An 11,092-nucleotide genomic window follows, 5' to 3' on the forward strand; every position below is an offset into this window, starting at 1 on the left:
CGACTACTAACCACTAACCCTACTACTACTAACCCCTAACCCTACTACTACTAACCACTGACCCTACTACTACTAACCCCTAACCCTACTACTACTAACCACTAACCCTACTACTACTAACCCCTAACGCTACTACTACTAACCCCTAACCATACTACTACTAACCACTAACCCTACTACTACTTACCCCTAACCCTACTACTACTAACCACTAACCACTAACCCTACTACTACTAACCCCTAACCCTACTACTACTAACCACTAACCCTACTACTACTAACCCCTAACGCTACTACTACTAACCCCTAACCATACTACTACTAACCACTAACCCTACTACTACTTACCCCTAACCCTACTACTACTAACCACTAACCACTAACCCTACTACTACTAACCCCTAACCCTACTACTACTAACCACTAACCCTACTACTACTAACCACTAACCCTACTACTACTAACCACTAACCCTAGTACTACTAGCCCCTAACCCTACTACTACTTACCCCTAATCCTACTACTACTAACCACTAACCACTAACCCTACTACTACTCACCACTAACCCTACTACTACTAACCCCTAACGCTACTACTACTAACCCCTAACCATACTACTACTAACCACTAACCACTAACCCTACTACTACTAACCCCTAACCCTACTACTACTAACCACTAACCCTACTACTACTAACCCCTAACGCTACTACTACTAACCCCTAACCATACTACTACTAACCACTAACCCTACTACTACTTACCCCTAACCCTACTACTACTAACCCCTAACCCTACTACTACTAACCACTAATCCTACTATTACTAACCCCAAACCCTACTACTAACCACTAACCACTAACCACTAACCCTACTACTACTACTACTACTACTACTAACAACTAACCCTACTACTACTAACCACTAACCCTACTACTAACCACTAACCCTACTACTACTACTAACAACTAACCCTACTACTACTACTACTAACAACTAACCCTACTACTAACCACTAACCCTACTTCTACTAACCACTAACCCTACTACTACTAACCCCTAACCCTACTACTACTTACCCCTAACCCTACTACTACTAACCCCTAACCCTACTACTACTAACCCCTAACCCTACTACTACTAACCACTAACCCTACTACTACTAACCACTAACCCTACTACTACTAACCACTAACCCTACTACTACTAACCCCTAACCCTACTACTACTAACCACTAACCCTACTACTACTAACCCCTAACCCTACTACTACTAACCCCTAACCCTACTATTACTAACCCCTAACCCTACTACTACTAACCCCTAACCCTACTACTAGTAACCACTAACCCTACTACTACTAACCCCTAACCCTACTACTACTAACCACTAACCCTACTACTACTAACTCCTAACCCTAATACTACTAACCCCTAACCCTACTACTACTAACCTCTAACCCTACTACTACTAACCACTAACCACTAACCCTACTACTACTAACCACTAACCCTACTACTACTAACCCCTAACGCTACTACTACTAACCCCTAACCCTACTACTACTAACCCCTAACCCTACTACTACTAACCTCTAACCCTACTACTACTAACCACTAACCCTACTACTACTAACCCCTAACGCTACTACTACTAACCCCTAACCCTACTACTACTAACTCCTAACCCTAGTACTACTAACCCCTAACCCTACTACTACTAACCTCTAACCCTAATACTACTAACCACTAACCCTACTACTACTAACCACTAACCCTACTACTACTAACCCCTAACGCTACTACTACTAACTCCTAACCCTACTACTACTAACCACTAACCCTACTACTACTAACCCCTAACCCTACTACTACTAACCCCTAACCCTACTACTACTAACCACTAATCCTACTAGTACTAACCCCTAACCCTACTACTAACCACTAACCCTACTACTACTAACAACTAACCCTACTACTACTACTAACAACTAACCCTACTACTACTACTACTAACAACTAACCCTACTACTAACCAATAACCCTACTTCTACTAACCACTAACCCTACTACTAGTAACCCCTAACCATACTACTACTAACCCCTAACCCTACTACTACTAACCCCTAACCCTACTACTACTAACTCCTAACCCTACTACTACTAACCACTAACCCTACTACTACTAACCCCTAACCCTACTACTACTAACTCCTAACCCTACTACTACTAACCCCTAACCCTACTACTACTAACCTCTAACCCTACTACTACTAACCACTAACCACTAACCCTACTACTACTAACCACTAACCCTACTACCACTAACCCCTAACCCTACTACTACTAACCTCTAACCCTACTACTACTAACCACTAACCACTAACCCTACTACTACTAACCACTAACCCTACTACTACTAACTCCTAACCCTAATACTACTAACCTCTAACCATACTACTACTAACCCCTAACCCTACTACTACTAACCCCTAACCCTACTACTACTAACCTCTAACCCTACTACTACTAACCACTAACCACTAACCCTACTACTACTAACCACTAACCCTACTACCACTAACCCCTAACCCTACTACTACTAACCCCAACCCTACTACTACTAACCCCTAACCTTACTACTACTAACCTCTAACCCTACTACTACTAACCACTAACCACTAACCCTACTGCTACTAACTCCTAACGCTACTACTACTAACCCCTAACGCTACTACTACTAACCCCTAACCCTACTACTACTAACTCCTAACCCTACTACTACTAACCCCTAACCCTACTACTACTACTAACCCCTAACCCTACTACTACTAACCACTAATCCTACTAGTACTAACCCCTAACCCTACTACTAACCACTAACCCTACTACTACTAACAACTAACCCTACTACTACTACTACTACTAACAACTAACAACTAACCCTACTACTAACCACTAACCCTACTTCTACTAACCACTAACCCTACTACTAGTAACCCCTAACCATACTACTACTAACCCCTAACCCTACTACTACTAACCCCTAACCCTACTACTACTAACCTCTAACCCTACTACTACTAACCACTAACCACTAACCCTACTACTACTAACCACTAACCCTACTACCACTAACCCCTAACCCTACTACTACTAACCTCTAACCCTACTACTACTAACCACTAACCCTACTACTACTAACCACTAACCCTACTACTACTAACCACTAACCCCACTACTACTAACTCCTAACCCTAATACTACTAACCCCTAACCCTACTACTACTAACCTCTAACCCTACTACTACTAACCACTAACCACTAACCACTAACCCTACTACTACTAACCACTAACCCTACTACTACTAACCACTAACCCTACTACTACTAACTCCTAACCCTAATACTACTAACCCCTAACCATACTACTACTAACCCCTAACCCTACTACTACTAACCCCTAACCCTACTACTACTAACCTCTAACCCTACTACTACTAACCACTAACCACTAACCCTACTACTAACCACTAACCCTACTACCACTAACCCCTAACCCTACTACTACTAACCCCAACCCTACTACTACTAACCACTAACCCTACTACTATTAACCCCTAACCTTACTACTAACACAAATGTGCATAAATGGCTCAATAAGTAAAATATTCTATCAACTTAAAATAAATAAACTGTCAACTAACAAAAACTATTTATATGAAGAAAAGTGGGAAAAATACACAGAGTAAATAATGTAAATTAAATAAAATCAAAACAAATCATAAAGATAATATAATGATAGTATAATTAATGTAATAAAACAAAGGTAAAATACAGAAAATAATTTAAATTATTAAATTGATAATATTAAAGTAATATGAGGGATATTAACACAAAGTTTAAAAAAATGAAAGCAGAAATATCTATGTATGTCACATTTTATAATCATCTCCCACATTATTTTAAATAATTTTCTCATAAATGTTTTGTGCTGTAATTATCACTTTTATATTTAATCTGTCGGTTTTAGTCTTCCATACTCACAGAAATCAGCCTTGTTTTAATTTATAAATGTAGTTTTGCTTTTTTTACTTATTTCAGAGCTGTTTGACTGGATTCTATTTATTTTTAGAATAATGATCAGTTTTTATCACAGCGTGATCAACTACACAGAAGCTGAAGCATAACCTTTTCCATTAAAAAAAACTCAAATTATCTTAATCATGTAAAACCACCAGCAGCACAGAATAATTCCCAAATTATATAATTTTACTGTAGAGAAGAGGAAGGAAATCATAAAGAATTGATTAATTATTGATTACTGATGATCCAGAGAGCGCCATCGGCTCATTAAAGTGATGCTTTGTTTCAGTCTACGCGTCAACCTTTAGAAATCAGGCCTGATACAGAATCTAAATAAATAAAATAAAGACAGAATAATAAATAAAGACAGAATCCAGCGCTTTACAAATCTCATAAAACAACATTTTATTCACAACAGAAATAGAAAACATATCACATGTTCAAAGTGAGACATTTTAGTTCAATCTGATGGCAGCAACACGTCTCATAAATATCGGGACAGCTCCGTGTTTCCCACTGTGCAGCATCGCCTCTGCTTTTAACGACATCTGTAAACATCTGGAACTGCGGAGCCCAGCTGCTGGACCTCTGGCAGAGGAACGTCGTCCCATTCCTGTCTGATGGGGGACTCCTGGGTCTCTGCTGTATTTAGATGTTTTCAGGTGGTGAAAACAGATGCAGGATGTGGTTTAACTCGGTCCTGCTGAGATAAGCGAGGCCTTCCCTGAAGAAGAGGTCTACTGGAGGTGTGCCGTCGGTAAGTTTCCCGCTCTGCCTCAGCCTCAGAGTCTCTGGATCATGATCACATGCGACTTCTTCTCTGCTGTTGGAGCTCTAACCTGCATCTGTGGACGTTACGCTGAGCTGTGTTCAGACGGTGATTCCTGGAAGTGTTCCTGAGCCCAGGCAGGGATTTCCAGGACATAATCAGGTCTGTTTCTAATGCACAGCCGCCTGAGAGCCTGAAGGTCGCAGAGATGTCTCCAGGTTCTCTGAATCTTTGAGTGATTTTCTGTTCTGCAGATGAAGGAACATTCAGTCTGAGGAACAGTTTTCTGAACCCCAGCTTCACTTGCAAGAGACTCTGCCTCTCTCAGGTGCTCTTTTTTACACCCAGTCAAGTTACTGATCTGCTGCTGATTAACCTGATTCATTTTAATCATTTTCCTTCATCCGTTTCCTTTTTGAACCACTTCTTTTTCCACCATTTTCCTCCCGTCCCAACATTTCTGGAATCCTCAGAGGATCAAACATGATCCGATTTTAGGAAACGCGCAGAAACTGAAGTAAAAGAACGCCGGCTGCTCCTCTCGGTGTCGCAGATGTTCATCAGAAGATGAGACGCACGTTTTCAGGGTTTCTGAGCTTTGTCTCTCAAAGATTAAACACTCCTGCTAAACGCTGCCGTAGAACCTCTGACGACGTTTACACGCATTTTAAGCTTTTGGCGTGTCATTTTACACCGCTGTGAAATGGTCAGGATGGCGGAGGGTCTCCTCCCAACCCCCCATCAGAGTTACCGAACACACTGGAAATCAGTTTGGGAGGAAGTTAAGACAAGAAAGAGTCGAGATGACGGGAGAAAAATGACCCGGCTGGATAGAAATGTTTCCTGGAGGGGCGGTCGGTGGCGTAGTGGGTTGAGCAGGCGCCCCATGTACAGAGGCTACAGTCGGCCCTTTGCTGCATGTCATTCCCCCTCTCTCTGCCCCCTACTTCCTGTCTCTCTTCAACTGCCCCGTCCATTAAAGGCATAAAAACCCAAAAAAACAATTATAAAAGAAATGTTTCCTGTAGAAACACTCGGCAGCTGAACGGTAACGTGAGAACACGAGGCGGCGCGGGGTCCCACCTCCGCACCGAGCTGCCCACGCCTGTGCCTGCCTGTTATTTCAGAAACGACCTGTGATTCAGCGAGCGCGACCTCTAACGCCGCAGGACTCGGCTCCTCGTGTCACCGGGAAACAGACGCAGGCGTGACCTCCGCGTTAATAAAACTATCTTTTAATGAGACTTGGTGTTGGTGCAGAAACGCACTACAAAGGTTACATCTGATCCACATATAAAAACCGTCAGAACTTCTCTGTCTCTAAGTCAAAGTCTGGGTCAGAACCCACCGGCGGCTGGTTCCGGTGCGATGCGGCGCCCTACACGTTCGTCATGCCTCTCTTGAGTTCGTGCAGCTCCGGCTGGTTCTGGCAGCGCAGCCGGCAGTCTCGGGCCGCGGCCTCGGCCCGCTGCAGCATCTTCTGCTGTAATCCGTTTAGATGCGAGCCGGCGCCGTGCAGGGTCCCCAGGGGGCCGAAGCTGGAGTATCCGGGGATGAAGGGGGAGCTGTAGTAGAGGTTCCGGGGCAGAGCGGGGCCGTGGGGGAACGGGCTTCGCCCCGCGGCGCCGCTCTGTGATGAGTCACTGCCTCCTTTCGTTTTGTCAGAGGACGTGGCGATCTCAGCCAGGGACCAAAGTTTGGGTTTGGGAGCCGGGTTTGGCCCCTGGATGGCGGAGCAGGAGTCCACATGCTCCTTAGACGATGGGCTCAATGACGACTCGGTGACCCGGAGGGTCCCCAGGGGCCCGCTTGGAGGAGGGGCCCCTGACACAGAGTCCGGATCGGCGAAGGCTCGGTCGGTGTCGCCGTCGTCCCGGAAAATCAACCCGCAGGAGTCGGAGAGCGAAGGCCGACGGGGGGCTGTGGAGAGAGGGGGGCAGAGGCCGGGTCAGAACCCAACAAAACGGGGATAAATATGTTCAGTTCAAACATATTTATTGATCATTTGGATCAATTAATGATTTGTTTGGTTTGATTTTCCCCAATCAGATCAATATGTTTAATTATTGTTTAACAGGTTAAAACAACACTTCAACAGGATGATTATTGATCACCTGAATTCTTCAGGATGAAAAAAACTATCAATAAATCAATCAAGAGTCCTTTAATGAAGCTTCTGTGTGAGGAGGAGGTTTGGGTTATTGATAATAATCAATATTGGTCACAATACCGCAGATCCTCAAACTAATTTTTCCTCATTACTGATTCATGACTTTTTATGACAGCTGAGGCCTTTCCGTGTTTGCATGTTCTCCCCGTAATTATTAATTATTATTGTGATTATTATTAATCATACTTATTATAATAATCATATTTCTTATAATGATAATCATATTTATTGTAATAATAATAGTAATAATAATAACAACAATATTTATAATAATAATAATTATTATAATAATCATATTTATTGTAATAATAATAATCATATTTATCATGACTGTAGTTGTTGTTATGATGGCCTGAGGAACACAAACTGAGGGGACCCAGAAGTCCTGGAGCCACAGCTCCATGGCCCCCGTCTCTTCAGTGTTTTTATTTTTATTTTTTGTTTTTAAATTCCATCTAAACAATCGATCATTTATCACAGGTGGTGCAGCTGATCAGGCCCCCCTCACACTCACCGCTCTCGCTCCTCAGCTCCGGCTCCTCGTTGCTCGGCTTCAGCGGCTCCTCGTCCTCCTCGGTGCGCTCCAGGTCGATGTTGTCCTCCTCCTCCTCGTCCTCGCTCCGGTTCCGCGGGGTCCAGGTCATCTTGTTCTCCTTCTTCAGCCTCCGGCGGGCGTTGGCAAACCAGGTGGACACCTGCGTCAGCGTCATCTTGGTGATGATGGCCAGCATGATCTTCTCGCCCTTGGTGGGGTACGGGTTCTTCCGGTGCTCGCTGAGCCAGGCTTTCAGCGTGGCCGTGGCGTCCCGCGTGGCGTTCTTCCTGTAGCTGGGGTCCCCGTACGGGTAGGGCCCCAGGGGCCCGAACGGGTGGTAGTCCAGGGACCCAGAGATGGCGGAGGACGGGTCGAAGGCCGGACTCTGCAACAGGAAGCGGTCTGATTAAGACAGTGATGTGTCTGCTCGTGTTTCCTGACCCGAACCCGCGGCCTGAGCAGCTTTAGTGTGAGCTGAAGCTGCCCTGCTGGCAGCGCGCCGCTGGAGCGCAGATCCTTAATCTCACCTCGGTTCACAAGAGGTTAAATGAAACCAAACACACAAACAACATTTAATTTGCGCACTGAAAGCGGGACACGCGCAGAGTCCGTGTTTGGAGCTTCGTGCCCAACACAGATGTGAGGAAGCTCCTCAGAGGAATGTGTTCATGGGTCAGAAAAACGAGAGAATAAAAATAACAGAAAGGAGGAGAATAAACAGGCCGCTGGACCTAAAGAACTGTGCAGCTTTTAAATGATTATTTCAACAACTTTAAAAAAAAAATACAGAAACAAAAACATATTAAATGATCCAAAGTGGATTTAAATTGAACTGAATGTTTCAGGAACATTTCAAATCTTTCTGCTTCTTTCACTTTGATCTCACACCGGAACCCTCCGCGGTTCCGACCCGCTCCAGCCCCGCGCGGACACTCACCACGAAGGAGTTGAGGGTGGCGGCGGCCCGCGGCTCTCCGCCGTACGGGAGGTGTGAGCCGAATCCCGGGGAGCTCGCTGATCCGGAGTACGGAGCGAAGGCGGAGCCCGAGGAGGAGCGGCCAAACTCCTCCGTCCTGGGTCCCAGGATGACCCCGGAGCTGAAGGACGGACACGAGTGCAGAGCCAGAGACACGGACGGCTGGAAGAGGAAACCCTGAGGATAAGCCATGACGGGCGGCGCGCGCGGAGCCGGACTATTACGCACAGGCGAACTCACATCTGAGAGCGAAAGCGCGCGTTTTCTCGGGACGGCGGAGGAGCATCGCAGGTGCGCTCAGGTGCAGTTTGAGTTCCTGCTGCAGGTTTTCCGCTCCGGCTGCTGCAGAACCCGCGGACACACTGAGGACTCAGAGAGGGAGGAGGAGGCTGAGCTCCACCTCCAGCAAACACAGACCTCCTTCAGCTGCTCCTCCCGTCACTCCGCTGAGCTGTCAGCAGCGAGCACACACATCAGGCTCAGGTTCTTCAGGCTCCGCAGCTCAGCGCGTCAGGACGGCGCGCAGGTGTCTGCAGGTGACTTCTCTCAGCTCCGACCCTGTGCACAGAAAAACTGAAATAACGCGCAGATTTTTATCTTATCTGCAACAAAAGACAAATTAGGACACCCCCCCAAAAAAGTATAAAAAGGGTGTATTTAGTACAGAAAATGTAATATTTATATTAACATGAAAAATGACCGTGTTTATTCCTATTTTTTTAAGTTTTCAACTGTTTTTCAGTTTCATGTAAAGTGGACTTCAGTGTTGCTCAAACCGGTTCAGAACAGATCGATAAACCCGAATTAAATCCCCATCTGATACTTTAAATCTGTCAATCTGTTGATTGAGAATAATTCTTAAAGCATTAATGATGATGGTATTCAGTTCCCAGGAGAACTTTATGATTGACAGGTGCTCTGAAACCACACCGGTGACATCAGCCACATGAAGTCATTTTTAGTCACGTGACATCTGTACTGAGCCAATCTTAAAAGCTCTGATTCTTATTATTTTAGATCAGGAAATGAATGCACAGCTCAGGTGTCCTCCTGATTTCTACTCCTGATTTCTACTGATGATTTCTACTCCTGGTTTCTACTCCTGATTTCTACTGATAATTTCTACTCCTGGTTTCTACTGATGATTTCTACTGATGATTTCTACTCCTGATTTCTACTGATGATTTCTACTGATGATTTCTACTGATGATTTCTACTCTTGATTTCTACTCTTGACTTCTACTCCTGATTTCTATTCCTGATTTCTACTCTTGATTTCTACTCCTGATTTCCACTCCTGATTTCTACTCTTGATTTCTACTCTTGCATTGAGGACTAAGCCTCTGTACATGGGGCGGCCGCCCAACCCACCACGCCACCGACAGCCCCTACTCCTGATTTCTACTGATGATTTCTACTCCTGATTTCTACTCCCGATTTCTACTCCTGATTTCTACTCCTGATTTATTTATTTTTTTAAAGTATTTTTTTGGGCTTTTTATGCCTTTAATGACAAGACAGTGTGAGAGAGACAGGAAGCAGGGGGCAGAGAGACACGCAGCAAAGGGCCGCCCGGTGCGGGAGTCGAACCGGGGCCCGCTGCATTGAGGACTGTAGCCTCTGTACATGGGGCGGCCGCCCAACCCACCACGCCACCGACCGCCCCTACTCCTGATTTCTACTGATGATTTCTACTCCTGATTTCTACTGATTATTTATGCTGATTATTTATACTACTGATTTGTACTCCTGATTTATACTCCTGATTTATAGTCCTGATTTCTACTACTGATTTGTACTCCTGATTTATACAGATTATTTATACAGATGATTTATACATATATCATCAGTCCAAAGAGTTATTCACCATCAAATCTGTATTTATTTTAGCTGAATATCACAAAGATATTCAGGAAACACTGGCTGAAAATGTTCTTTCTTTCTTTCTTTCTTTCTTTCTTTCTTTCTTTCTTTCTTTCTTTCTTTCTTTTATTTAATAATGTTTCACCGTTTTAATTTTAAATGATCAAACATCATCTGGATATCAAAGGAAAGGCTATGTTTGATGACATCATCACATTTATAAATCATCAGTATAAATCAGGAGTATAAATAATCAGTATGAATAATCAGGACTATAAATCAGCACTATAAATAATCAGTATAAATCAGGAGTACTGTGGCAGTCCCCACTCGATGACATCAGCAGGAAAGGGAGCTCACAGTTTGATGTTGTTTGACCTCAGAAGCTCAGCAGTAAAAGTTCTGCTGCTTCACGTCTCAAAGCAAAGCGGCTGGTTTCGGGTCACTTTGAAAACCAAAAACGATTCCCATGTTGGATGAGTCTGTTCTTTTATCTCTGAGTTCATGACCTGATGTGGAAAACGGACCTTTTTACACGATTCATAAGAAAAGCAGCAAATCTCAGAGAAGTCCAAATGCAAATAATCATTTTGAAGGAGCTGAAACGTTGACCCGAACAAACTGTCCGTCGTGCTCCTGGAAACGTTTCAGGGATTCTTCTGAATCATGTTTAATTATGGGAAACTACTCCCG

The 11,092-nt window shown here is 44.2% G+C and overlaps 1 protein-coding gene across 1 annotated transcript; it reads right to left on the reverse strand.

Moving 5' to 3' along the window:
• Positions 1-6,161: 6,161 nt before the first annotated feature.
• Positions 6,162-8,728, reverse strand: LOC142384823 (Iroquois homeobox protein 5a-like). Its single transcript, XM_075471129.1, has 3 exons — positions 8,498-8,728; positions 7,540-7,945; positions 6,162-6,775 (listed from the first exon to the last, which is right to left on the reverse strand). The coding sequence occupies exons 1-3, from the start codon at positions 8,726-8,728 to the stop codon at positions 6,234-6,236; spliced, it is 1,179 nt and encodes a 392-aa protein (XP_075327244.1). The 3' UTR covers positions 6,162-6,233.
• Positions 8,729-11,092: the final 2,364 nt, after the last annotated feature.

Source organism: Odontesthes bonariensis, chromosome 7 (assembly GCF_027942865.1).
Source record: "Odontesthes bonariensis isolate fOdoBon6 chromosome 7, fOdoBon6.hap1, whole genome shotgun sequence".
In the NCBI taxonomy this organism is placed as follows: domain Eukaryota; kingdom Metazoa; phylum Chordata; class Actinopteri; order Atheriniformes; family Atherinopsidae; genus Odontesthes; species Odontesthes bonariensis.

Coding starts and splice junctions, on each gene's coding strand:
- LOC142384823 (XM_075471129.1), bottom strand. CDS start 8,728: ATGGCTTATCCTCAGGGTTTCCTCTTCCAGCCGTCCGTGTCTCTGGCT. Junction 7,946..8,497: donor CCACCCTCAACTCCTTCGTG/GTGAGTGTCCGC, acceptor TTCCTGTTGCAG/AGTCCGGCCTTCGACCCGTC. Junction 6,776..7,539: donor GGAGCTGAGGAGCGAGAGCG/GTGAGTGTGAGG, acceptor CTCTCTCCACAG/CCCCCCGTCGGCCTTCGCTC.